This window comes from Rhizophagus irregularis, chromosome 32, assembly GCF_026210795.1.
Source record: "Rhizophagus irregularis chromosome 32, complete sequence".
Classification (NCBI taxonomy): Eukaryota; Fungi; Glomeromycota; class Glomeromycetes; order Glomerales; family Glomeraceae; genus Rhizophagus; species Rhizophagus irregularis.
In genome coordinates, this window is record NC_089460.1 from 266,231 (window position 1) to 293,899 (window position 27,669).

General features: G+C 30.1%; 5 protein-coding genes across 6 annotated transcripts; 3 read left to right on the forward strand and 2 right to left on the reverse strand.

Moving 5' to 3' along the window:
* Positions 1-11,763: 11,763 nt before the first annotated feature.
* On the forward strand, positions 11,764-13,734 carry OCT59_022853 (uncharacterized protein; the record flags this gene model as incomplete). The annotated part of the gene is made up of 5 exons (XM_066150401.1): positions 11,764-11,981; positions 12,184-12,230; positions 12,301-12,689; positions 12,762-13,034; positions 13,453-13,734. 5 exons carry the CDS (start codon positions 11,764-11,766, stop codon positions 13,732-13,734), a joined length of 1,209 nt encoding a protein of 402 aa, XP_066006440.1.
* Positions 13,735-17,553: 3,819 nt separating this feature from the next.
* OCT59_022854 (uncharacterized protein) lies at positions 17,554-20,509 on the forward strand. Its single transcript, XM_025322100.2, has 7 exons — positions 17,554-17,925; positions 17,996-18,212; positions 18,304-18,384; positions 18,452-18,883; positions 18,954-19,478; positions 19,560-19,724; positions 19,799-20,509. The coding sequence occupies exons 1-7, from the start codon at positions 17,603-17,605 to the stop codon at positions 20,153-20,155; spliced, it is 2,100 nt and encodes a 699-aa protein (XP_025167153.1). The 5' UTR covers positions 17,554-17,602; the 3' UTR covers positions 20,156-20,509.
* Positions 20,317-23,130, reverse strand: OCT59_022855 (uncharacterized protein). Its single transcript, XM_025322101.2, has 4 exons — positions 22,488-23,130; positions 21,193-22,409; positions 20,774-21,122; positions 20,317-20,705 (listed from the first exon to the last, which is right to left on the reverse strand). The coding sequence occupies exons 1-4, from the start codon at positions 22,888-22,890 to the stop codon at positions 20,695-20,697; spliced, it is 1,980 nt and encodes a 659-aa protein (XP_025167154.1). The 5' UTR covers positions 22,891-23,130; the 3' UTR covers positions 20,317-20,694.
* A 285-nt stretch (positions 23,131-23,415) lies between these two features.
* On the forward strand, positions 23,416-24,678 carry OCT59_022856 (Peptidyl-prolyl cis-trans isomerase cyp10). The gene is made up of 4 exons (XM_025328313.2): positions 23,416-23,485; positions 23,565-23,663; positions 23,742-23,897; positions 23,975-24,678. Exons 1-4 carry the CDS (start codon positions 23,437-23,439, stop codon positions 24,118-24,120), a joined length of 450 nt encoding a protein of 149 aa, XP_025167155.1. The 5' UTR covers positions 23,416-23,436; the 3' UTR covers positions 24,121-24,678.
* On the reverse strand, positions 24,161-26,941 carry OCT59_022857 (uncharacterized protein; the record flags this gene model as incomplete). Of its 2 annotated transcripts, none has more annotated exons than XM_066150402.1 (1): positions 24,161-26,941. In XM_066150402.1, one exon carries the CDS (start codon positions 26,939-26,941, stop codon positions 24,161-24,163), a length of 2,781 nt encoding a protein of 926 aa, XP_066006441.1. The 2 variants fall into 2 exon arrangements, with proteins under 2 accessions (XP_066006441.1, XP_025167156.2); XM_025308904.2 differs by having other exon boundaries at positions 24,161-26,275.
* Between the last annotated feature and the right edge of the window lie 728 nt (positions 26,942-27,669).

Genomic DNA, 27,669 nt, shown 5'->3' on the forward strand with positions numbered 1-27,669 from the left:
GGGTCGACTGTATATAAATGTAAGCACGCAGGTCGAAAAGTGAAAAATCGAGGCACCAATCAGTACCTGATTGGCATTTTCGCCAAATACCGTCACCAATCAGGCAGTTTGCTAACTTTTGATCCAGTGATCAGAAAAAGATGAAATATAGCTCATTGGAATCGTCTCAGCAAGACGAATCTAATGGTAGTAAAATCGCATCTCTAGGATTGATAGTTAATAAAAAATTAAATAAAATATGAATGATACATTTTCATTTTTATATTTTACTTAATTTCTCATCAAGTATTAATCCTAGAAATGCGATTTTACTACCATTAGATTCGTCTTGTTGAGACGATTCCAATGAGCTATATTTCATCTTTTTCTGATCACTGGATCAAAAGTTAGCAAACTGCCTGATTAAGACGTATTCGCGAAAATGCCATCAGCACCATCCGGTGTCACCAATCAGGTACCTGATTGGTGACCGATTGGTGCCTGATTGATGCCTGATTTTTCACTTTTCGACCTGTGGCAAATTTGACGGCTGAGAAGTAGTTTTCAACTTATAAGTAATATTCATTGCGTTTTCACATCTATTTTTATCATAAGAACGTGATTTCAAATTTGTCTTCTGAATTTTTAAACAAAATTATTGTAAATAGCAGCGACGACCTTCATTGCAGAATTTCTTGGAATAGATAATTTGACAAATAAGTCGACAAAGAGCTTAGGTAGACAATTACAGACAAGGGCATAAAGGACCAATTTGTAGAAGAAAAGGACCAATATGAAAGAAAAGTAAATTTAGCAATAAATAGAGTAGAATCAATATCAGCTAATTTTCTGATCCTGGTCAAAAACTAGCAAATATAGCTTGAGCTTAAATTTTATTAATTAATGCCAAAGTAACTTTAGAGAACACAGAGTATTCTAAAAAATACCGCAATAAGTGCAGAACTAATAGAAAAACAAAAAACAAATAATCTTCTGAAATTACAAATATAAGAAAAGCTAAGATTATAAACCCCACCCTCTCTTTACAAATAATTACGGCTACTCCTCCCAAATCTATTTCAAAATGAATAAAGTCAACTATGCTATACGTAATCCATTCAGTGTTGTACTAACTTTTAGAATCAGTAAAGAACCTTCGAGCTACCATTAGCACTATCAGAAACACATAAAATTCAATTTTCCCTATTTGACTACATACTATAAATAACAAACCTACTTCACAAAGGCCTTCAGAAACTTTTTAGTATCATGCACTCCAGCTGCTAGGAGAACTTTTTAGTGTTGTACAATCCCTGAGAGGACACCCATCTCATTGTGAACGATCCCTAATAAAGGACACTCATCTTATTACGAACGATCTATCAGCCTAAGATTTACCTAGATAAGTCAATTCAATGATAGTCCAATATGTGACCACCTTGATCGGTATATTACAAAAACTGCGTTATCCAACCTGTTACCCTTCTTATCACTCAAGTGATCATCAATTTTGAAACTTAGTAATACCAAACCACTATGACGATCAAATTTTCCAGTATCCCTCCACTTCCCAAAGAAAATAAGATTATACTGAAAAAAGTGACCAAGAAAAACGAAAAGCAAAAAAATAAAAATATAAATCTCAGGAAAACTCAAAGTGCAATGAGAAAAACCTGAGTAAAAAAATACCAAACATACATCTCAACTCTGTCTCCTTATTTTAGAAGACAAACTCTTCCATTAATAACATCAACTAGCAAAAAATACATTGGTCAGAAGCTCCTTCCAAAAAATAACGGTCTGGTTAAAAACTAGGCAAACATAGCTTGAGCTTGAATTTTATTAATTAATGCCGAAGTGACTTTAGAGAACACAGAGTATTCTAAAAAGCACCACAACAACCTGGTCAAAAACTAATATATCAGGTAGCAGATATGTATCAGATATGTACCTAGTAAAAATGCAGAAAATTGGGTACCTGATATGTGTAAAATATGTGTAAATATATATATCATATACATATCGGATACTAGAGATGGTAAAGTTCTAGGTCTTGGACCTAAAGACCTGGTCCTAGGACAGTATAGCGAACATCCCTTATATTGTCACATTATTGCTGATCATTTGCCGATTATTTATTAATCATCTTTTCAATATTGTTACATAAAAAAAATACTATCTGATTAATATATAAAGCTGAAATGATGTTTGATTTGACAATTTTGAAGGTAAAATTGATCAATATTAACAGAAATTATATCAATACATGTAAATTTTTATAATTAATAAATAAAATGAAAATTCAAATTTTATAATCTTGAGATCCAGTGAACATATTCTAATGAATTATATACTATTAGATTGGTCTCAGTGAAAGGATTCGAATGGTAGTAAAATTATTACCATCAGATTCATATTGGCGAAGTTATTGCATTTTAAAATTTTGTACTAAATTAAATAGTAATATTATTAGTATTAATAATTGCAAATATTAATTTGGCTATAACTTTGTATTACCTAAAATTATGCTGTGTTATTTCGGCCATTAATTTTAAAGACATTAATCTATAACTCATAAAAATTTCAAGTTTCACCTGAACTTCTGTAGCTTTGCCCGAAGCTTCAAAGTTTGATTAGAAAATAATCAGCATATATTAATTAACTTTAGCATTACATTTTATTTTAGCACAAAATTTTTATATTAAACTGTTAATACTTAAAACTATTAAATAAAATAATTTAATGTGATTTTTTTTACATATTTATGGTTTAAAATAATGCTTCAAAGTTAATGTGATGTCACATATATTATGATTGGCAAATGATCAGCATGTGATAATAAGCATGTTCGCTATGCTTCCTAAAACAGCATAGCAGACATTTCTATTTTATCATAATTTTGTTGATCATTTGTCAATCATTTGTGTGATCTTATCACATAATACAAGTGCCATCTGTTATTTATCAACAGATAATAGGAAAAAATTTTATAAAATAAATAATTTACTTTTATATTTTCAAAATCTAAATAAAAAGATTTTGTTCTTTTATTAAAAGTCCATTAATAACAAATAATTAGCTAAATTCTCTATAAGCAAAAAACCTGTATTATAGGCCAAAATCCTGTATTATTTTTTTTGTAAATTATATATGATAAAAAGAATGTTTATGCAAAGTTTTAAGTTTCGGCCTTGCATATTCAGTTCTGGCCATCAATTTTTGTCTGGTGATCAGCCAAAATCACTGGCCAAAATTGATGCTATCATCGGGAAATTTTTTAAGATGCAGAACTGCGGAGATCTGTAAAATTAGCAGATCTCCGCATTTTTTTTGTGAATTTATGCGGAAGTCTGCGATTTTGCAGATTTCTGCTTTTTATTTTTTACAAAGTTATGCAATAATCTGCAATTTTGCAAGTTTCCAATTTTTTATGTATGAATTTCTGCAGTAATCTGTGATTTTGCAGATTTCTGCTTTTTTTTATGTGAAATTTATGCAGAAGTCTGCAATTTTGCAGATTTTTGCTTTTTTTTCATTAAAATATCAGTTCGATCTGCAATTTCATCATTGATTTAATATTTAAACTTTGATTAACTCTAACTTGATTTAATTTTTTTTACAATACTCTTTAAAAAAAAAAACTTTACAAGACTTTAAAAAAATAATTTTTTCTACAACACTTATTACTAAAGAAGTGAAATAATTTTTTCTACAACACCTTTTAGGAAATAATCTGTTAAAGATTTCAAAGAAAAAATATTTCTATTATAGTTTTTTAAGCTTTGAAACTTATCAGAGAAATTTTTTTTTTAAAAAAAAAATTTATTTGCAAGGTTCGAGTCTTTAAGGCAAATTCGTCCAACATTCGGCATATAATCTGCAACATGCAGGAGATTCGGACTAAAAAGATGTCGGACTCCTTTATCTCCTTCAAAAAATACATTTTACAGAACGCCGAAGTCTCCATTTCAAACTTTGATATTAGTATTATTTAACGAATGTTAGAAAATGTTCGTTTTATTAATCCGAAACACAAATGGTACGTCCTGGACTCCATTTCAAAAAAAAAAAAATTTAACGAAACATTAGCTAAAGTTCGTTTTATTTTTTTTTTTGTAAGTCCAGAGCGCTGAAAGTACCAGTTCCGGACTCTATTTCGAAGGTAAAACTTCAAAACTAATATTTTTTATATACCGGACGTTGTCCAACGTTCAGTTTATTATTTTCTTGTCCTGGACGCCAAAGAATGGCTCCGGACTCTTATTTCGAAGGTAAAACCTTTACCTTCAAATTTTTTATATATTTTTGTTTAACGAACGTCGCTAACGTTCGTTTTTACGTTTTATAGGTTCTGGACGCCAAAGAACGGCTCCGGATGTTTATTTCGAAGGTAAAGTTTACCTTCGAAATATTTTTTAATTTTATTTTAATGAACGTTAATTAATGTTCGTTTTTACATTTTATAGGTCCTGGACACCAAAGAACGGCTCCGGACATTTATTTCGAAGGTAAAGTTTACCTTTGAAATATTTTTTTAATTTTATTTTAACGAACGTTAATTAACGTTCGTTTTTACGTTTTATAGGTCTTGGACGCCAAAGAATGGCTCCAGATGTTTATTTCGAAGGTAAAGTTTACCTTCGAAATATTTTTTTTTTTTATAATTTAACTTTAATGAACGTTAGTTACGTTCGTTTTTGTATTTTATAGGTCCAGAACGCTGAAGGTATGTTCTGGACCCATTTGAAAGTTCTGTTTGAAGGTAAAACTTTCAAATTATTTCTTTTAATTAATTTATTAATGAAACGTTCAGTTTATAACGTTTCGTTTCTTTTTTTTCAGGTAAAGGAAGCCGAAACAAGTTCCGGACTTCCATATCGAAGGTAAAACAAACCTTCGAAAATTAATTTTTTTTTTAATTAATTTATTGACGAAACGTTTCTGATGTTTCATCTCTTTTTTTTTAGGCAAAGGAATCTGAAACAAGTTCCGGACTCCCATATCGAAGGTAAGACCCTTCGAAAAAATTAATTTTTTTTAATATTTTTATTTAGCGAAACATTAACAAACGTTTCGTCTTTTTTTTTAGGCAAGAAAATCCGAAACCGAGTTTTGGACTCCTATATCAAAGGTAAAACCCTTCAAAAATTTTATTTTTTTTAATATTTTTATTAACGAACGTTAACTAACGTTCGTGTTTCTTTTTTTTTAGGCAAGGGAATCCGAAAACGAGTTCCAGACTCCCATATCGAAGGTAAAACCTTTGAAATTTTTTTTTCTTTTTTATTTATTGACGAATGTAACTAACGTTCGTATTTCCTTTTTTTTTTAGATAAAGGAAGCCGAAAATGAGTTCAGTCTCCCATATCGAAGGTAAAACCTTCAAAAAAATTTTTTTTTAATAATTATACTTAACGAAGCGTTTTCTAACGTTTGTTTTTGTATTTTGTAGAAACACAGCTCTCTGGACGCTCCTGAACAGAATTTTTAAGGTAACCTTCGAAATTCTGTTTTTTTTTGTTTTTATTTAAACAAAACGTTAGCTAACGTTTCGTTTTTCTTTTTTGTTGTAGGTTTCGGTACTCCAAGGTTTCTGAAACAAGTAAATGGTAAGTTTCGCAACTCTCATTGCGAAACTTTAAAATTTATTTTTTTTTTCAAAGAACGTTTCTAACGTTCTTTCTTCTTTATATAGGGACGCCGAACTTCTTTAGACGAACCAGACTTGGAGATTTTTTCAGGATTTCGAAGGTATTTACCTTCGAAATTAATTTTTTTTTAATGTTTAACGAAACATTTACTAACGTTTCGTTTGTCTTTTCTTTTTACTTTTTGCAGGTTTACGGCTTCTGGACAGAATTTCGAAGGTAAAATTCCTTCAAAATTCTTTCATGTTTTTTAATTTGCGAAACGTTTACTAACGTTTTAGTTGTTTTTTTCTGTAGGGTTTTTTTCTCTGGCTCCTGGACGAAAGAATTTGAAGGTATATCTTCAAAATTCTTTATAATTTTTTTTATTCTTCTTTAACGAACGTTCTACTAACGTTCATTTTACTTTATTTTTTAGATCCTGAGATTTCGTGTCAAACATTTTGAAAGTAATAACTTTGAAATGATTTTCTTATTTCTAACAAACATCTCTGATTTTCTATTTTATTTTGTTGTTTGTTGGAATCGAACCAACTGGAACAATGTCCAAACCATTAACAACATGTAAATGTGCAGTAAAGAGATGATAAATAGCAATGACTAGTAATAGATTTCAATTGTATTTGTAAACTTGTTAATATATAATAATAATAAAAACGTAATTTTGATTATATAAATAAATTAGTAGTAATTAATGCAATAAATTAATTTGTATTATTGTGATGCAGATTTTTACTGAAAAAAATTGCTGAGGTATTTCGAAGGTTTTTTATTTAAAAATCTGCGCAGAACTTTGTTATTTTTAAAATCTGCGCAGTTTTTTATTGGATTTTTCCTTTAATATTTTGCGCCAGGGTATAAGATCTGCGTAGATATAATTTCTGAAAATCTGCGCAGATCTGCTCCCCAAAAAATTTCCCGATGATCAGGTACATATCGGGTACCTATATATCAGTGACTAATTAGATACATATTGGACATTTATTATATATTGGGTACCTGATATGTAACATATCAAACATGCCTAAAAATTGGATTCCCGATATCTAAACGATTAGTCACTGATATGTAATAGTGAATCAATCTTACATATATCGGGTACTGATATGCAAAATATTTATTTATTGTACTATTTGTATTATATAATCCAAAGAGGTATATTAAAATTATTACTAAAAAAAGTATTTTAATATTAAAGATAATTGTTTATTCATATAAAATCTCTTATTTTCAATTTTTTTTATTTTTTCTGATATCACGAATAACTGACGAAAATATTAAAAATATACATATTTTATTTTAAAATTAATTGGATTGAATGTTCAAATTAATCTTACATACAACTTTATTTTAATCAATTTGTATAAATGCCAATTGATAAGAATAACCTAATAAAAGTATTTAATCTAATAATTTAATTTAATTTTTATTTTTATTTTTTTATTTTTTTCTCCTTTTTTTTGCTTTTTTTGTTTTTTTAATTTTTTCTTTTTTATTTTCATATTCATCGTTATGATATTCGTCATTTTCTTCATCTTGATCAGTATTATAATTATATGTTGGAATTTCATTTGTTGAACGATTAAATCTTTTAAGAGTCTCATCGGTCAGACACCAATTTTGTATATCCACTGGAGGCATACTTGTTGTTGTTTTACATTTTTGAACTCTTTTAATTTTTAGAATTCGAGGTTTTTTCATCAGTTTTTCAACGGTCAGATCAATCTGATCATATAATAAACACAATAAATAATTACTATTAATAAATAAAATAAATAAAATAAAAAAATAATCATAAATATATAGTACATACTGCAGAAGAACGCCACTATGTTTTATATATACACTAGTCGAAATAAGGCAAATCAGAAGTAAGGCAAATCGGCCAAATTTCGGCCAAATTTCGGATAAATTTCGGATATGATCGATAATCGGCTGCATATCAGATGACATTCGGCATAGCCGATTTGCGGTGCAAAATTCCGATATTTGTTTCAAATTCCGATGTTTGCGCATTATAATATTTTGACATTTCGATAATTATATTATATGTAAATTTGACATTTAATAATTCCGATATTTGTATTGTATTGTTTTAACATTTAATAAATTTCGATATTTGTATTATTTGAAATTTGTATTATTTTGAAATTTAATAAATTCCGATATTTGTATTATTTGAAATTATATGTCATTTCATCAAAATAAAGTTCAAAAAAGATACTAATTTCAGCGAATATGAAATTTTCTATTGACTGGATTTACCGCTAAATAGACGTTTGAACTTCTTCTGCCTGAAATTTGGTATTTCGTTAGTATAAATCGGCCAAGAATATGATGAACTGGAATAATACAGTCGCGGGATTCTGGGTAAAACTCAGTACTCCATAATTCAACATTGCATATTTCGTCATCTCTAACTCTGAAATGATACCGAATATTTGATGATTCTGCAGGTTTATACCAGCGAATAAATGCTAGATTATGTTCGGATAACCCATCTGGCAAATTAACGGCATGTGTAAAAAAGTATTGGACTTGTCCAGGATAGCAATTGATATCACCACTTTCTGTTATAAATTTTGCCAAGATAAATGAGCTTTTTACATGACGTGATGATATCGAAGAGCCGAATATTTCAGAACCAATTCGGCACCTTCCAAATTGATTCATTTTAACTTGAACTATTATCGAATCTTCTGCACCTTCTCCAAATGGTTTCCGAAATTCCATCGTTTCGTAGCTCACCATGTAGTATTCAACTATTAAGTCAAGCATATCACTTGACATTACAATATCGTTAAATACTGGTCTGAGCATTTCGCCCAGAAATGCTTCTTTTCCTGTGGTGGTCGATTCATGAATGTTTCTCGAAGTCAGCGAAATGCCTTTCATTTCGTCTTGACAGAAAATTGGTCGACTTCTGATAGAGAGCCAACAGATGGTCTATTACTAATCAAATCTAGGCCCTTTGATTTCACGCCGGAATTAATGATATTACTGATTTGATTATCAAACATCAGGCGGCGCATAATTTCCAGTTCAATTTTCCTTCTGCTATTCGGAAAAGAGCCTAAATTTATTTTAAACAAAAGTTGATAAAAATGCATTATTTTAGAAAGTAACAAGAATATTTAAAATATTATACCTAGCATGCCATTCATGCTCTCAAAGGAAAAACACCAGAATGTATATAAAGGTCCATAGTCGAGTGAGCATTCACATAAGTGAAGTGATAAATGTAAATTCGGTGTGATTTTATCACGACCGTAATTTTCTTCTATCAACTTCACTAGGTTAATTAGCCTCTGATGCGCCTCTTTCATGAAATCGACTTCTACAATTCGACTTACTGAAATTGAACAAATTCTCACAAAATTCACGAGAATCTTCTGGTCATTCTCAGAAAGATGTTCCCAGAGAGAGACCGTTGCATATATTGTAAAAAATATTCGCCATTGATCCGCAGTAAAATTTGAAAACCCATCTCCACAATCGACTTTTCCCGAGATTCGACTCAAGTCAGCTGGAACTTTAAATTCATCCATTTTTTTCTGAACTGTTTTCAAAATATGTGTTGTTAATACGCCATTTTCGATCCAAAGTCTTCTTACAATCCATTTTGCGATGCCCAGAAACAAGCAGTGCATCGGGTCGATTGTAATGAACCAAATTGGATTGAAATATGGTAGACGCAATAATTCGGACCATCTAACTCCAGTTTGCTTTACAAATCGTTTTCTTGCTGCGTCCGAATTACAGCGTCTCCATCCTATAGCATCTTGACGATGTTGAGCCGAATCACGGCAAGTAAACCATTCGTCCATTTCATTTATCCCAGCGAAATTATGCTGCCGATTTTCATAATTCGCCTTCTTTTCGCATCTATGACACGACACCAAAGCGGAAATATGTCCGCAAATTTTTCTTGCAGCTGGTATGTCACATGAAACAAGAATCAGAGCTGCGCGAATTCTTTTCCCTTCTTGACATTCATACATTTGATTTAATGTCACTCCTTCCCAAAGTGACTTCAACTCATCAATGATTGGTGCCAGATAGTGATTAATCTTATGTAAACTTACTTCATCTGGGCCGGGTAATAAGCCAAGAATCAAGATATTATTGCGCTTAAATCTGACATCCCTCGGAAGGTTACCGAGTGCAGCGTATATTACTCCAGTGCTGTGGATTGTGCCGTCGAAGGATTGAAACCAATCCAAATTCAAAATCAATCCGAGGTGCGAATCAGTAACATCAGATCAGAAAAAATTATTCGAACTTTCATCTGTCGTTTCTTTAAAAGTTTTCCAAACTTCACCATTGTATATATCAGTTAGGATATTATTGAAAGTTGGACGATTTATCCAATGCCTTAGAGAATTTTCAAAGTTAGGTTGACGATACATTGCTTCCAATTGCTGCTTAATACTCACAAACGGAAATAATAATTCAGGTTTGATTGAAATTTGGTTATTTAACAATGTTGTTTTCTGTGCCAAAGGTGTTTGGCACAACCTTAATCTTCTAGTTGTCGAATTAGAAAATTCGACATGGCAACACTTCATGATGGCAGGTTGCTCATTTTGGAGAAAACTTTTTATTTCCTGTTTGTTGTATAATTTGTGGCATTTTGAACACGCCACAAAACTATGAAACCGGTCTTCAAGATTAAGGGCTTTTCTTGCTAGATATAAAGTGTCAGGAAATGTGTCAAAATCAGGACTACCGATTTCTGTTAGAACAAGCTTCAAGAATTTTATCAATGATTCTGTAGCTGTTTCTGGTAAGTTAAACCTGGTTCAGAAGCTCATGATCCATAATAATATCCATAAGAACTGATTATTTATTGATTGTTCAGTATCAGAATCTTGAAATGGTTCAAAAGGTGGACATGAATAATCTTCAAAAATTTCGTGGTATTCGTCATCATTGGATGGTTCATTATCGGATGATTCATTTCTATCATCGATATTTGCATCTTCCTCCGTAGTATATTCAGAAGATTCAGAAGATTTATCATCTACTATATCTCCTAATTCAGCAATTATAACCGGTCGAACATATTTTCTTGATCGTTGTCTACTAGGCAATTCAGCTTCCGATTCTCTCATTCGTGGTTCATCTGATATTGAGGCATTTTCGTATGGTTCATCACTAGGCAATTCAGCTTCCGATTCTCTCATTTGTGGTTCATCTGATATTGAGGCACTTTCGTATGGTTCGTCACTAGGCAATTCAGCTTCATCAGTTAGATGTACTTCTGTTCTTTCTGAATCATCATCCTCTGAATTTTGGTTAATTTCATGGATAGTTTTCGTACGAGGATCTACTAATCGTCCATTACATTCAGAACAATTACATGCAACTAACCTTCCAATACGTGATGATGTAGGATAAGATTGATTTGAAGATTCTTCGTCAATTATATTTGACACTGATCTGGTTCTTTGTATACGTGATGAAGGTATGGCATGAGGTCTAGAATCTGATTCTTCATTGAGTATACTTGATAATGATCTTTTTCTCGTCATTTTTGTGAACGTTTTTTGAAATAAAGTTAATTGTTAATAATATATCAATAATATCAATATAATTCGTTTAAAATACTTAAATTAGAATAAAATCATCAACTGCGTCGATGTAATACTAAATTTATTAAAATCATCAATCTACACTTAAATTATAAATATAAATCATTCGATTAATAATATTGATAATAAAATAGACTATTCGATCGATCAGTATGATGGCGAAAGTTTCTTAAAGTTTAATTTTTTAAACAACTTCATTTTTTCTCACCAACCTTTTTCTTTTTAGAGTTTAATCTTTTTAGAGTTTAATTGTCAATATAATACTTAAATTATATTAAATTTATTAAAATCATCAACTATCACTTAAATTATAAATATTCCATGATGTCGATTTGCGTTCAAATCGTTCGATTAATAATATTAATAATAAAATAGACTATTCAATCAGTATGATGGCGAAAGTTTCTTAAAGTTTAATTTTTTAAATAAAACTTCATTTTTTCTCACCAACCTTTTCTTTTTAGAGTTTTAACGTCTAATACTCTTCGCAACCAAAAAAAAAATAAAAAAATAATGAGCCAAAATTCGCAACCAAAAAAATAATGATTCAAAATAGAAAAAATAAAAATACTGAAAAAGGTTTGGCTAGTGATAATCGAAATAAAACGATTACTAACATCAATAAAAGTTCGTCCAATATCCAACAAGCTGTTGAAGGAACTGCCACGCCAATTCATGAGCGAGCTCAAACTACTAACATCAATAAAAGTTCGTCCAATATCCAACAAGCTGTTGAAGGGACTGCCACTCCAATTCATGAGTGAGCTCAAACTACTAACATCAATAAAAATTCGTCCAATACTCAACAACTATCTGCTGCGCCAAGTCGAACGAGCTCAAAGTGTAAAAGAGATATAAAAATCTTCGGCTTCCGGATTCGTGTCTAACCACCATCTGCCGCGCCTGTCTACGAACGATCAAAGTGCAAAAGAGAGATATAAAAATCTTCGGCTTCTGGTCAGATATCAAACTAATGAACCTACCCACGATGATGATGATGCATCAACAGGTCTGTATCGTGTATATATCGTCAGTTAGATTTAGTATTTTTTTTTTGTTGATTTTACATTTTTATACAGAGAATCGGAGGTTATCACAAGAAGTATCCGATTTGCGTGCAAAGTGTTTACAGTTAGAACGACGAAATAATGAATTAACCAAACATACAGCTGTCGTTGCCACTGAAATAGCTCGCTTACGAGAAGATAACGAATTTCTTGCTGGTGTTAATGCAGAATTCGGTTCTGAAAATGACGACTTGAAAGAAGAGGTTAACAAATTAAAAACGAAACTCGAACAATACCAGATACGATCATCATCTGAAAGCCTTGATGTTATTGATGTTTCAGAAGAACGGTTAGCAAAACGGTTCAAATCGGATGGGTCAAAAAAAGTAAAGAAGACGGTCACCTTACGCCAAAAATCAACTAAAAGAAGAACGAAGAACGAACGTGAAAAGGAGGCGAGGGTTTGTAATTTTGTAATTTTAGGCAGAATTGTACAGTCTTTATACTTTTATACTAATTGTTCCGATTTAAAGATTGAAATGAAAATGATCCTCAAAACTATTAAACCTAATGACAATTTGGATGATAACGAAACGTTTAATAGTCCAAAAAATGTTGAAATTCGCAGTAGATTAATTCCCGAACTTCGAAGGGCGATGTTTCTGAATTATAAACCTTCAGTAGCACAATTGACGAACTGGTTGAGCGCCTTCCATAAGTCGCGAAGATCACAAACACAACTGAAAAAAAGTGGAAAAAGCGACGAGGACAGTCGCAGAGTTCACAACAACAGTCGCGTACAAAATGTAAAATTGTCGAATTTTTTCCTTTATCATCATGTTAATGATTTATGCTAATTTTCTTATATATTTATCATTTAAGAAAAAATTGCGTCGAATTAAGGCTGCAAAGGATCTTTATAGGAAAAGTGACAAAAGAATAATTGGTTATGAAAAACGCCAATTATTAAAAATGTTGGCAAATTGATCTTACCACTCGCCGGAAATCAGTGAGTCAGATGAAGAGAATTCAGATAAGACGATTGTATGCGTCTATGATTATTCTTGGCGATCACAAGAGGTTTATACTTCGATATTTATTATACTTCGATATTTATACTTCGATATTTATACTTCGATATTTATACTTCGATATTTATACTTCGATATATCACTCGTTCCTTTTTTTATTTTGTATTTATTTTATTTATATTGTCTTTTTTAGCTAAAAAATTTACTTCGAAATGTCATCGACTCACATTCGGCAGATATTCAAACGGCAAAATTACAACGATTTCGCCAGTATGATGATGAAGTTCAACACTTCGACCGAATGCACCCTGAAGATGCTCCACAATGGTCATATGTCGAGCAAGAGGATTTTATATATGATACGGAAATCGATAGTAGAAATGGTTTCGACGAAGATGAAGACTATGGTGAAGAAACGGAAGAGGTGTTAATCGATAGTCAAAAAAGTGCAGCCGGTGATGATTTAGCTGAATGAAGCGGGACTATCGATTACATTTATTTTAAATTTTTTTTTTCATGTATTATTCGTAAATATTTCTGATAATTAATATATAACGATAATAAATTTAAATCGAATTTTTTATATATAATAATTTTCCGAATTTAGTATGATTTAGTTCTGATTTATGTCTGATTTAAGTTTCGAAGTACATCTGATTGACTGTCCGAATTTAGTATGATTTAGTTCTGATTTATGTCCGATTTAAGTTCCGAAGTACATCTGATTGGCAGTCAATCGGATAACAATCAGAATATATTTTTTTGTAAAAATCAGACATATTTCAGCCGTAATTTGACCTAAAATCAGATATCCGATTTTTAGCCGATTTGCCTTATTTCGACTAGTGATATGAATTGACATTATCTTTTTTTTAACAGCAGATTCTTCACCAATTATATTATTTTCTTCATTAGAATCAGTTTCCTCCCACTCCTCTGAATGATAACCAGATTCCTTAAGAATTCGTACAAGCTCCTTCTCTGGGTATCTACAAATGTATTTATCATTATTTTCTATTAAATAGTTGACTGCTTGAGCTCTTCTTTTTTTTTTCTAATAATAATAAATAATTATAAAATTAAATAAAATTAACTAAATTTCCACTTCATATTAATAAAATGGTTACTAATGTCCATAGTTCTTGAATTCTTTTTTAATCTCCTCCTATCCATTTTTACTTTGTTGTCTCCTTGCTTCTTTATATTGCTTACACGGTAGCGTGCCATGTAACATCTTTAAAATATTACTATTTGAAACATTATACTTTTTGTTGACTAACTTATAAAGCGGTGGAAGTAATTTTATAATAATAGTTTCTTTCTGCTCAAGCCACATACGTTCACTATCGATCTCATATATATTCTTTAATTCAGAATCTACACAGATAAAGACTTCTTTCTATAAATAATAAATAAACGTAAATATTTAGAAAAATTCAATAACAGATAATAAAAAAATACTTACTTTAATTGTTCGATACATATTTTGATTCAAATAAATAGTATTATCTGACAAGGACGAAGATGAATAGGTAGAAGATGATGAGGAAGATGAGGAGCTAGATTCTTGATCACTATCCATCATTGCCTACTTTGATTGCTTTGATTGAGAAGAGGAATTTGTGAAAAAAGATTTGTGAGCAAATTTATAGATTTCAAAGTTGTTGAGATTTGACTACGCGAATGAGTAACGCAAAATATATGAACTTGATTTTGAAGAACTGCACGCGAATCTGATCTAAAAAAATAATTAATTGTTTATTTTATCTTACCAAAAATGCGAAACTGATTTTAAAATAGGAATTAAACGCGAAACTAATCTTAATCTTAAGGAAGAATTGAACGTGTATCTGATCCTAAAAGAAAGGTTGAACACGAAATTGAAGAATTGAACGCAAACTTGTTCCTGATCCTAAAAAAGTGATTGAAGAACCTGATTTTGGAAAAATTGAATTGATAATTTTTTTGAAAATTTTTTAATAAGTGTACTTCATTTAAGTAATTGTAACCTTAACTTTTTTAACTATTTCATAAAATACAAAATGAATAATAAAAAAAGTAAAATTGAAACCTTTAACTCCGTGTCTGATTTAGTAAAACACAAAAAAAGTAAAATTGAAACCTCTACCTCTGTTTCTGATTTAGTAAAACCCAGGAAAAGTAAAATTGAAACTTCTGCCTCCATGTCTGATTTAATAAAATCCAAAAAAACTAAAATTGAAATCTTTACCTCTGTATCTGATTTAATAAAATCTAAAATGGCCAATTCAATAAAATCAAAAAAACCAAAAATGGCCGATTTAATAAAACCCAGAAAAAGGTATTTGTATCCATGCCACTGTATTCGTTATGACGGCGCAGAGGTTGATTTTCACACTCAAGAAAATCATACAAATGATGAAAGTTTGTGGAACTCAGAGGATACTAGGAAAAATCAGGAAGATACTATTACAGCGAGAAAACAAAAAAGATTAATTATTATTCAAGATGTAAACCTTACAAAAAAGTGAAAAAGGGCATCAAGTTCTAATCTTGATTCTTCCTAACATAATAGTGGCTTTAATCCTTTCAATGAAGATACTGATTCATTCCAACCAAATAATAATGAAAACATACATACATTATTTTCATCATTACCATTATTGCTAAATCCTTCTTATTTTCATGTTCCAGCACCTGATGAAAATAAGTTATATATAATTTTTTAGTAATCATTAATAAAATAAAGAATCCACTATTTTTATTTAAGTAATGTAAATATTACCAACCTTCTTTTATTTTAATTAATATAGTTATATGAAAATCAGAAGTGTAAAATTTTAAATATATATTCTTTGGAATTTATGTTATCATATCATATTAAATTTCAAGTATTGTTATTATATGCAATTTTAAATAATTGATATAATATTTACTAAAATATAAAAATTTAATACAATTTAACAAAGGTAAATTTTACTTTGATTTACATATAATACATTAAATTTTTCAATATTTTATGATAAAATTCACTAAAGATAAATTTTACCTTAATTTACAATAATTTATAAACTAATTTTTAAGCTGGTTTTATCCATTTATCTTGTATATAAGTATTAAAAATTGTAAAATTTTTATTTTTAGATTTTTTTAGTTTTTAAAACTGAAAAAATTTAAAATTTAATAAGTCAACTCTCCTAAATGCATTCTCCCTAAATGCATCCTCTGGTTTGAACCCAAACTTATATGATCTCTAATTATTTACTCTCTATAAATGCACCCCTCTCTAACAAAATTATGTATATGGTAGGATCCAGAAATATTATATAAGGGTCAGGCAACAAAAAATTTTTTTACTATGAGCTGTATGCAGAGACTTTTTTATATAAGTAGTACGCATAATTGACACCTGATATTAAAAATCCTGCAAAAATACGCAAATAAAATTTCAGACATTAAGTAATAAATTATTTTATCATGACTTCTATATTATTTATAAAACCAAATACTAATGTAAAAAAATAATTTACCATTTTTCAATAATATTTTACTAAAATTTCACTTTTTAACCCTTAGAAACTTCTTTCAATTAATACTAAATATGTATTACAATGTGGTTAACGTACATTAAATATATTATATAAAAATACGCAAACTAATTTTTTACATATAAAATTTTAATAAAAAATACGCAATTTTGATGACCTAACTATGGATGAAAAATTCTTAAATTGTACGCAAATCATAACTTTACTCTGTCTAATTCCACTATATCTGTGTACCCTACCTCTGTATGTATATTTCTGGGTCCTTATATGGTGCATTTATAGGGAGTTGACTGTAATATGATAGTGAATTTTACCTGAGGTGATTGTTACCCTCTTGATGAATTTTACCCCTGGTGAGCGTATAATAATATGTAAATTGAATATAAATAATAATTGATCAATTTCAGTTAGTGTGTGTGAATCATATGAATTATGCCAATTTTACATAGATGATTAGCCTTATTTGTGCTATGAATTGATACCAAATTTGGCAAAGATAAAAAGTTTAAAATACTGCTTATTATATTTGTTACATGAAATATACTCAAAAGACAAACCTTCTTAACGTTAAGGTGCGTATAAAAATAAAAGAAGCTCAAATTGTAAGTGGTATATTAATCGAATTGGCAAAAAATAGTCTTAAGTTTAATTTAAAGGCCTCGATATGAATAAAAGAAAACCGAAAAAAATTTGTGATCACTCTACCTTACGCCAAAAATGGGTTATATGATGTCATAAATTATAATGCAATATTGACATCATTCGTTATAAAATCCCAACTTTTTTCCTCAAGCTTTCTGCAACTTAACGTTAATAATGTCCAAAAATTCCGACGCAGTTTCACAAGTAAATTCAACGAATTTGGCTCAAGGGACGGACAAATTACTGTTTCACCAAATTCGTCAAAAGGGAAATAAAGATATCTTTGCTGACTACATAATACTCCTTCGAACGATTCCAACGAAGAGTACTGATAAGGAAGAACATAAAAAGAAGCTTGAAGAAACGTGCAGAAAAGTTATATATAGTTTAGAACAGGCTGGTCTACAAGCTGAAGTCCGCAGAGGCTCTGACAAATTAATTTTTATATTTGTTCTCTGTGATTTACATAGGCTAAAGAGAGAGGTCGAAACCTCGAGGTATATTTTGAAAATAAATAGTTTGACGTTTTTTATATTAGCTAATTTGTCATTATATCAATGAATGTAGAATTAATGACTGGTTTGCAGGTGTTCGTGTAAAGGATATTCAAGATGATAATGAAGTCGAAAACGACGAGCCTCTACCAGACTCTGAACGATTACGTCTAGTATATGAAATTATAACAAAACCCGTACAAGAAAAAGGTGCTGGTATTAATCCCGGACTTGGCGATTTTGAATTGGTTGAGAGTATATTGCTTCTTCAAGATGACGAATACAATGAGGTTTAAAGTCTATGAATAAAAATAACATACGTAAAAAATTTTTTTTTCTCTTTAATTAATTGGCGACTTTTAATTTATCACATCCTAATAGGAGTGGATAAAGACTTGGTCAACCAAGTGGATAATCGAAAAAGAAGATCTGCTTAGATTAAGAAATCATTTTGGAGAAAAGGTATTCAATCATATTTATTACACAAGAATCAATGTGTGAGGCTAATAAGTTTTATTTTATTTTATAGATTGCATATTACTTCGCTTTTCTTCAATACTATTGCGTTTGGCTCATTGTGCCATCAATTGTTGGTTTATTTACTTGGTTGACTTTATCTGAATATTCCATCTTCTATGGGGTCTCAATTGCCCTATGGTCCATAGTATTCGTAGAATTTTGGCGACGAAAGGAATATGAGTTATCCGTCTGGTGGGGAGTACGTAATTACTCTCGCGTTGAACGTTGCCGTCCAACTTTTCAAGAAGAATATTACATTCCAGATCCCATAACTGGTGAAAATAAACCTTATTTTTCTCCATGGAGAAGATGGTTACGAAGAGCTGTCGCAGCTCCAATAATTATTATGTTTAGTTTAACATTATCTGTGACATTGCTTTTCTATATCTTACTTAATGTTATAATGTCTGACTATTATGATGGGCCATTTAGAGAAGAGTTGGTATGTGTTCAATTTTGTTTGCCATTTTATTGTGATGCTAATAAATTTTATATCGAAAAATTTATTACAGATGTATCTACCGACTGTAGCTTATTGTGCCTTAGTTCCTGCGTTAAACATGTTTTACACAAAGATTGCACGGCGTCTTAACGAATATGAAAACTATGAGACTGAATCCTATTATGAATTTAATCTCTCTCAAAAGATCTTCATATCCAATTTTCTTATAGGAAATCTTTCAATTTTCTTTATTGGCTGGATTTATATCCCTTTCAATTACGAGATTGGACAATACTTTGGAAGTTTTTTTGAAATATTTGGGTTATCAGTCACAATTGAACCTGTTGGGCCAGAAAGACTGATGAATGAATTGAAATATTTTGTTTTGACTGGTCAAATTATGAGCCTTTTCATGGAAATTGCATTACCCTATTTACTTCGAGCTGGGGCAGTTGGGGTTAAGAAAATACAACGGACTACCACCAAAGATGATGCAAGAAACGAAGACGAGTCTGCATTTTTGAAGAGAATTAGAAAAGAAGCTAAGTTACCTGTGTATGATATATTTGAGGATTATGCTGAAATTATCACTCAGGTATTAATTTTATCGTATTAAGTTTCAAACAATAAAATTTTATGTAAATATTCGTTTTAATTTGAAATTTTTATATTATAGTTCGGTTATGTAAGCTTATTCTCTGTAATATGGCCATTAACACCAATAGCGGCACTTATCAATAATTTGGTAGAATTACGTTCTGATGCCATCAAGTTATGTGTACATACTCGACGACCAATACCACATCGTGCTGATAGCATTGGTCCATGGTTGGAAAACTTGGTAGATTACATAATAATTCTTTTTTCTTCGTTTTATAATAAACTTTTACTAACAATAAATTGTTGTACCTGTAGGAGCTACTTACTTGGTTATCAGCAATAACAAACCCTTCTTTACTTTATCTATACCATCCAACCTCAAAGGCATTTTCATCTGCTTCGTTAATTGTTATGATGGCACTCATATTTTGTACTGAACATATTTTCAGTATTGTTCGCTATATTGTACGACAAATGATGTCCGCCATTCCAAGTTCTGCGGATGATTATATTAAAAGTCAGGAATATAATGCAAAGAAACGGTTACTGGAAAAGAGAGCACCTGCTATTAAGAGACAAATATCAAATCAAGAGAAAGGAGGAACTTGGACGTGGGGTAATGATCTTGAAGAATCTCTTCGTTCTGCCATCCACGACTATAAGACTGAATGAAAATCGAAAAGTCGATTTTTTATTAAATTTGTAAATAATGATAAAATTTCAATTTCAATTTTGTGTGACATTGTCTACATAATTATCTCGAATTTTGTATTTTTATATATCTTACATGAAAACGAGGTTTTCGTTTTTATTAAGTTATTACTTTATAGGTTACATTATAACTGAGAATCTGTACATGTTTGACATGTTTCATTTTTATTACTTGATTCAAAGCTAAGCAAAAATAAACATTTAGTATAAGTACTACTTAGCAATTACACAAGGATATTTGGATATAAAAGATCGATAGATTCCAAACGTGTAAATTGATAATAAATCTAATAAATCCATTATATGAATGAGTAAATTAAGTATAGTTTTTCATTAAAAACATTCTCTAAAATATTAAACAACTAAAATTATAACAAAAAAACTAACTGGTATACATGCATCACTAATAAAGAATAAATAATCTGTCGTTCTATATTGTAATGTGATTTTTCTATCTATAAATGGATTATTAAGTGTATATTTAACAATCTTAAGATTGATCAAAAATTTTCTAAAAAGAAAGAAAATTGAATTAATTATTAAATCATATTTAATAAAAAATATTAAATTGCCTCTTACCTTTTCCATAAAAAAATCTAGTTCCATCCTCAAAACCTTGACTCCAAAGGTTACATTTCGTATGTAAGGTTTTACCAAGTGGTTTTGGTCCACAGAAGAAAACACCAATATCCGTTGCTTGATATTGATCTCTCATATTCGAGAAGATCTTATCCCAATTAGGACGGCCAAAATGTGTTGGTGCGCGAAGGCCTGTGATTGTATCTTTAACATTACCATCATCATTCACGAGAATATTTCCAACCTCCGAATGACGTAATCGACCCGTAAGATAAATGTGTGTTTCAATGAATTGTTCAATGTCTTGCTCTTCAATAGCTGACAATAGTGATTGAAACCATTCGAAAGACTAAATTTCATTGAAAGAAAAGTATTAGGAAAATATATAAAGTAAAAAAAAAGCTTAAGTAAAATCTTACATCATAATCACGGCAAACCCAGAAAAAGTATACTTTAGATAATTTGGTCGATTTTGTGGGGTAATTAACGCGATACCAAATGCTTTTAAGAATACTAGCGAATGGAGTAACACCAATGCCAGCACCAACAAGCATAGCAACTTCAAATTTAAACACATCTTCAGAAGCACTTCCAAATGGACCATCAACCATAATCCTAGGTAAAATTTTTTGAAGTTCTGGGTTATTTGTTGAAATATCAATTCCATCATATTGACTTTTTATACGATCTCTATGTTCTTTACGAATTCTTAATTCCTCATCATAATTGCATCCTAATTTTATGGATAAAGCTTTGGTAAAATCACCAACAACACGGATATGTACTGATATATAATCCTCTTCCGGTGCAGATGTTAAAGTAAAAGGATGCCATTCCCAAAGTGATACTTCGGGGCAGGATAAAAAGATATATTGTCCAGCTTTAGTTGACATGGAAGGTTTTTTAATTTGTATTTCAACAACACGTGAAGGATGCATGACAACTTTTGAAACATAAGATCTTTTTCGTGCACGAATTTCGCGAAGAATACGTTCACTAATATAAATTACTCCTGAAGCTATCCAATATTTCCAGAAATTAGCAATACTATCACATTTTGGTTCTCTATCAGGCTTAATCATACAAAACGCTCCATGAAAGGCCCAAGCTCCAAAAAATGGAACAAAAAGATGATGAAAATACCAAAATCTATTAAAATGACTTCGTCTTGCACTTTCTCTTGCAGTAGCAACCATAATAACCAACGATATAAGCATTACATAGCCCGTTGCACCAGGTCCCGTTTCGAAATTAAGTTCAAGCCATCCTAATATTGGCGAAGGAGTAGTAATGGCTAGTTTTGCAAAATTAACCCAATGAGCAACAGTATGAAGTACAGAGAAAAAAAGTAAAGACCAGCCAATAGCTTTATGAAATTCGATATTTTCATCGAAAGGTACGATATTATTAAGAGGTGTTGCGCGAATAATGGAAATTAAATTCCTACAAACAGGAAATAAAATCATGGCAGCATCAAGATGAAGAACTAATGCGGCTGATCTTGCAATTGAATATGTTATGCCAAAGGCGGCTCTTGCTCCCGTCAAATTATCGCTATAAAAGTAATTGAGAAAAGCTAAAGCAAAAACCAAACCGTGAAGTGCTATCCATACTCCAAAAAATATGGCACGACCGCCTGGAATTGATAAATAATAATTAGAAAACATTACTTCCTCGATATGTATAATGCCTTTCTATCCTTCTTTAGATATACCTTCATTAATCATCCATGCTTGAAGTTTTTCAAATTTTGTAACTGGTTTTTTAACAGTTACAGCTGTACCATTTGAGGGATAAGGATCAAATTTATCAAGATTAGGTATCTTCTTTACAGAATCTCCTCTAGCTATTTTTCTTAATGAATCACCGCGTCCTACATTACCAGGATTATTTACTAAAAGTTTTTTTGAGGGTTGTCTTTGAATAACAGCATCTTCAGAATATACTATACTATCATGTGTACCGACACTTGTAGAATAACTATTTCTAAAATCTGAACTATCAACGTATTCACTTGTTCCTTCGTATTCACTTGTATATCGATTATTTTCACCATTAGACAAGTTCGGGTCGAAATATGGGTTATATCCAAGCGAAGGATTTGTAGATTTACTCATGATTTATTTATTCTCGGTTTTAAAATTATTGTGGTTTTTTATTATTTTCGCGTTATATTTTAAACAAGTATACACCAAAAAACACTCAGAATACACAGAAATGTTCACGATAATAATAAACTCGGCCAGCCGAGAGAGACTTTATTAGAATAAAAAGGTGGTTGTAAAATATCAAAATGATAGAGTATTAAAAAGAAATAAAAAAATTTAGTGTGCTAGTATATAAATGGACAGTTATCCAAAAAAATAAATATAAAAACAAACTCCTTATGTTTGTTTATATTCATGTTACCTGATAGCAAAATTTAGATTTTTAGGGGTACTAGTTGTTTCATTTTAAGTTAATTTAGACGCAGTAATATAAGGAAACATTGTTCTAAATCGAGATAATATCTAAAAATTTACGTTTCATTTGATGCGATTTGTTCTTTGTAAATTTACCTGAAACAATTGGGAACATCATACGATTTTTTTTTCGTAAATTTGTGCAACTATGTAACTATTTGATGATCGATCATCAATGTTGTGATCGACGCAAAGAAAAAGATGACTTCTGGTATGAAAGACAACAATAATAGAACTACGATCTATGTTGGTACTATGAGCATTATTATGTATTATTTTTTTTTCTTTTACATTTTACCACTACCTTCTAACCCTTAATATTTCTATAGGTGGACTAGACGATCAAGTAAATGAGCAAATCTTACATGCAGCATTTATTCCGTTCGGTGACATAGTAGAGATTCAAATACCACCAGATCCAGCATCTCGTATGTAACATTCTATGCTTAGCCTTCTTTCCTTGTAAATAATTTATACGTTTTTATGCATTTTAAATCATTTGTTAGATAATCAACATCGCGGATTTGGCTTTGTGGAATTTGAAGAAGCAAGTGACGCACAAGCCTCAATAGATAATATGAATTTATCAGAACTATATGGTAAAGTAATAAAAGTTAATTTAGCGAGACCAATTCGAATTAAAGATGGAAGTATGAGAGCAGGTAAAATATTGTAATTAGTCTTTAATGGTATTTCGATATTTTGAAGATTTTGTTTATACAAAAAATATTGTTTATAGTATGGTCCGAAGATGCGTGGCTACAAAAATACGCGCTTAAATCTGCTGATCCGAATGTACCTTATGAATCAGATGAAAATGAAGGAGATAAGCAGCAACAAGAAGGGAAATCAGATGCAACACAAATGAAATCTCCCGAACAATAATTTTACAATATGGGGGGGTTCATTAAAATATTATTATATTCTATATTACGCTTGTCGTCGAGGCTTCTAATTTACGTTGATCCGATTCCGTTAAAAATTCACGATGCTGTTTTTCAAAATTTATATAATCCTGAGTAGTAGTATTTCTTTTCTTTTCTTCATCAACACAAAAAATATCTTGTGTACTAAAATTAAGTTGATCATTTTCTTCTTTGTAATGAGGAGGACATTGAGAAATATTGTTATGAAGGTTAATTCCACGATTAATTAAATCATTAAAAGTAGTTAAATTACCCCAAAGATTAGTTACAGGTAATTCAGTGAAATCGGTTAAATGATTATTTGGCAATTCATCATATAAGGTAAAATCTTTCATTAAAGGTACACCAAATATAGTAACGGGTTCAGGTTTGTCTTTTATAAGGTGAATATGTATGCCAATTTCTGCATGATTGGTAGAAAAACTAGTGAAGTTTTTATAATTAGGATATAACATAACATAACCTCTTAAATAAATTAATTCAATAAAATATTTTTTCCAGGATTTTTTCCATTTAAATGATGATCTACTATTTGGTACGATGATTTCTTGTGAATGATAATTTGATTCATCGTCTAATCTTCTAATAAGATATTCATGAAATTCTTTCCAGATCTCAGGAAAGTATACCGCACCCCAACTACATGGTACTTGAGACAAATAAGGGGAGCGACTAGGAAATTTTGTTCCATGAAATATAGATTCAGGATCGTATGGTCTACGACCAACCATATGCAACTCCATCTGTCTTTGTCCGTATAAACTTATACCAAATAATCTTTGATATTTAGCAGGACCATACCGATATTTTAAAATAGTATACTTAACCCAAAGATAATAAAATGGAGATACCTCAACATCATCTTCTAATAATATACCATAATCATTATAATCATTTGGATAATATGATTCTACTACCGCAGGTAGTAAACCTCCTTGGATTACTCTATGACGAACATTTTTTGAGCCATGATTCCATAGAAATTTCGAGCAAAATTCTATTGTAACTGGATCAGCTCCTCTGTCCATATTTATTGTTAATGTAATATTATCATCACCAAAGTAATATGACGCGTTTAATGAATGAATTAATCGTGATAATGAATCTGGTCTGTTCTGTGTTATTATTTGCAATTGAATTTTTGGTTTATTCCAATTTTTTAATGAATAAAATGGCAAATCAATTATCAATCCTGTTACGTATTCAATTTCTTCTAATGGTATTTTAATCACCGTAATAGTATTAGTATTCTCTATATTAAATTCTTCAATCGCCGATGAAATTCCTTGATTGATGAAATCTTTTGTAATTTTAGCATAAATTAATATTTCAGGTTTTAAAAATTCTATCATATGTTTAACATCTTTATGCACTTGATTTCTAATATTAGTATTATCATTCTCGAATGAATTGGTTCGAACGTCAAGATCATAAACATTTATATGACCACATGATGATTTCTTGTTTTTAATAATATTCCTTAACCTTGATATATCTAATCCACGATCTTTTCCTGTTGTAATAACATTGACCGAATTATTACTTGTCAATGATAGTTTACAATATAGTGATCTAAAATATTTTTCTTGATAAATTCCATCGAAAATAAACATAATCTTATTCTTACTAGAAGATTCTTTTACAATTAATGGGTATCCACGTTCAATATAATGTGCCCAAGCAGCATTATTTGAAAACTCTCGACTTAAGTTATTGCAAGTAACGGTTTGAATTGATATTGTACTTATATCACCCCGTGATTCTTGATTAAATGTAGGAAGTATAATGGAAGGTATATTAGAACGATACCTAAGAGCAAAACTAATCAAAAATTCTAATGGAAGATAAATGGCATCTTTATTATTCTCTTTAAATAAAGTTGATAACCATTGTTTTTGTAAAAACCATATATTTGTTAACATATCAACCCGTTTTGATGTTCTTGAATATTTCATCATACCATCATTAGAATATGTAAAAAATGATGATATATGATCATCATAACAAGTCAATGAAACTTCATAATCAACCTCACTTGGTATATTATTAAGATTTGCTCCCATAGTACCCAATAATGTATTGTTATATTCTTTTGTATTTGATATATAAAACATATTTTGTAAATATCGATTTCCTAAAATCACTCTGGAATTCAGCAACAATATATATTTTGTTTGAACTTTTTGTGCTATTTGTAAATATGCAAATGGACCTAAATTATCAATTTCTTTAATATATACTTGAACATAATTAATTAACTTCTTTTCCAGTAATAATTTATTTATATTATCTACTTGTTCTGCTAATGTTATTATCCAAATTGATTCGGGTTTAACTGTTTGAGAAATGACCGCATCCAATTGTTTATCAATATTTCTATCATCATCTTCATCATCTTCATCATTTTGATTATTTTGATTATTAGCGTGAAAAATTATTACTGTTACTGGCACTTTAGAATCTAATGTTGAAACCCAGGCCGATTCTAAATGTAATAATTCTATGTAAGTATGACCTTTAAAGACACCTGTGTTTAAAGTTTCAAAGTAAGTGTGTGGTATATTATCATTTTCACTGTTTATGTTATTATGTTGCTTGGGAGAGTATTGGTGATTCGTTATGATATTTAAGTAAAATATGGCAAAAAAGAAAAGTGAAAGTGAGAGGAGAACTATATAACGAAATATTCTAGGAAAAGAACTTGTACGTAATAAATAACACGTTATCCCAGCACGTTTATAATAGGAAAAACGTGTTTGTGAACTTTCCTTATAATGCATTCTTTTCCAATACCGTTTTCAATTAAAAGAAATAAGATAGAAAAGATAGATTTAATTTAATTATTATTATTTCATATTTTTGTATAATTATGGTGCGTGGTTTTAATGAAAGATAAAGATCGTCGTCATAATATCGCGTTATTTTGATGATCCCGTTATTTGATCCCGTTTGTGTAACTGGTTACTATAGAATCACGTCATAGTTGTGTTATTCCATACCGAATCGATTTAAGATATTTTATTAAGGATTTTGTATTTGGAATAGCCAAAATTTTCTTTTATATATAATTTATGTAATAAAAATATAATAAAACTGAATAATCCCCTGTCGCACACAATAGTTTTGAAAATTGCGAGTAATTTAGCCGAATTTATAAATGACCGGTAATCTAATTTTTGAAAATTTGCGAGTGATTAGCTGAATTTATACTTATTTCCCGGTCTCATTTAGATAGCCGGAAATTTTTAAAATAATTAATAGTTAATCACATGTTAAATTTAATGAGTGACATGCTCATGAATGATACTTCGGGAAAAAAACCCTATTATTCCCAAAATAAATAGTACTTTTCTTATCAATACAAACTTGTATTAAGTCCATAGTTACTAATTTTCACAATGAAATGATTTGTAATAAGTTATAATAATTAAATTGTATCATTTGCTGTGTTATAATTTACCTTTAACTTTTTATATAGTCAATAATAACTATAGTAATAATTATTAAT

Bases quoted from the DNA above. Each gene is read 5' to 3' on its own strand.
- OCT59_022855 (XM_025322101.2), bottom strand. From the start codon at position 22,890: ATGAGTAAATCTACAAATCCTTCGCTTGGATATAACCCATATTTCGAC. The intron at 22,410-22,487 runs GTATATCTAAAG...TATCAATTCCAG, and splicing joins AGCATGGATGATTAATGAAG to GCGGTCGTGCCATATTTTTT. The intron at 21,123-21,192 runs GTAAGATTTTAC...AATGAAATTTAG, and splicing joins GGGTTTGCCGTGATTATGAT to TCTTTCGAATGGTTTCAATC.
- OCT59_022856 (XM_025328313.2), top strand. From the start codon at position 23,437: ATGACTTCTGGTATGAAAGACAACAATAATAGAACTACGATCTATGTT. The intron at 23,486-23,564 runs GTACTATGAGCA...ATATTTCTATAG, and splicing joins TAGAACTACGATCTATGTTG to GTGGACTAGACGATCAAGTA. The intron at 23,898-23,974 runs GTAAAATATTGT...TATTGTTTATAG, and splicing joins AGATGGAAGTATGAGAGCAG to TATGGTCCGAAGATGCGTGG.
- OCT59_022854 (XM_025322100.2), top strand. From the start codon at position 17,603: ATGTCCAAAAATTCCGACGCAGTTTCACAAGTAAATTCAACGAATTTG. The intron at 18,884-18,953 runs GTATGTGTTCAA...AATTTATTACAG, and splicing joins GGCCATTTAGAGAAGAGTTG to ATGTATCTACCGACTGTAGC. The intron at 19,725-19,798 runs GTAGATTACATA...TTGTACCTGTAG, and splicing joins GTCCATGGTTGGAAAACTTG to GAGCTACTTACTTGGTTATC.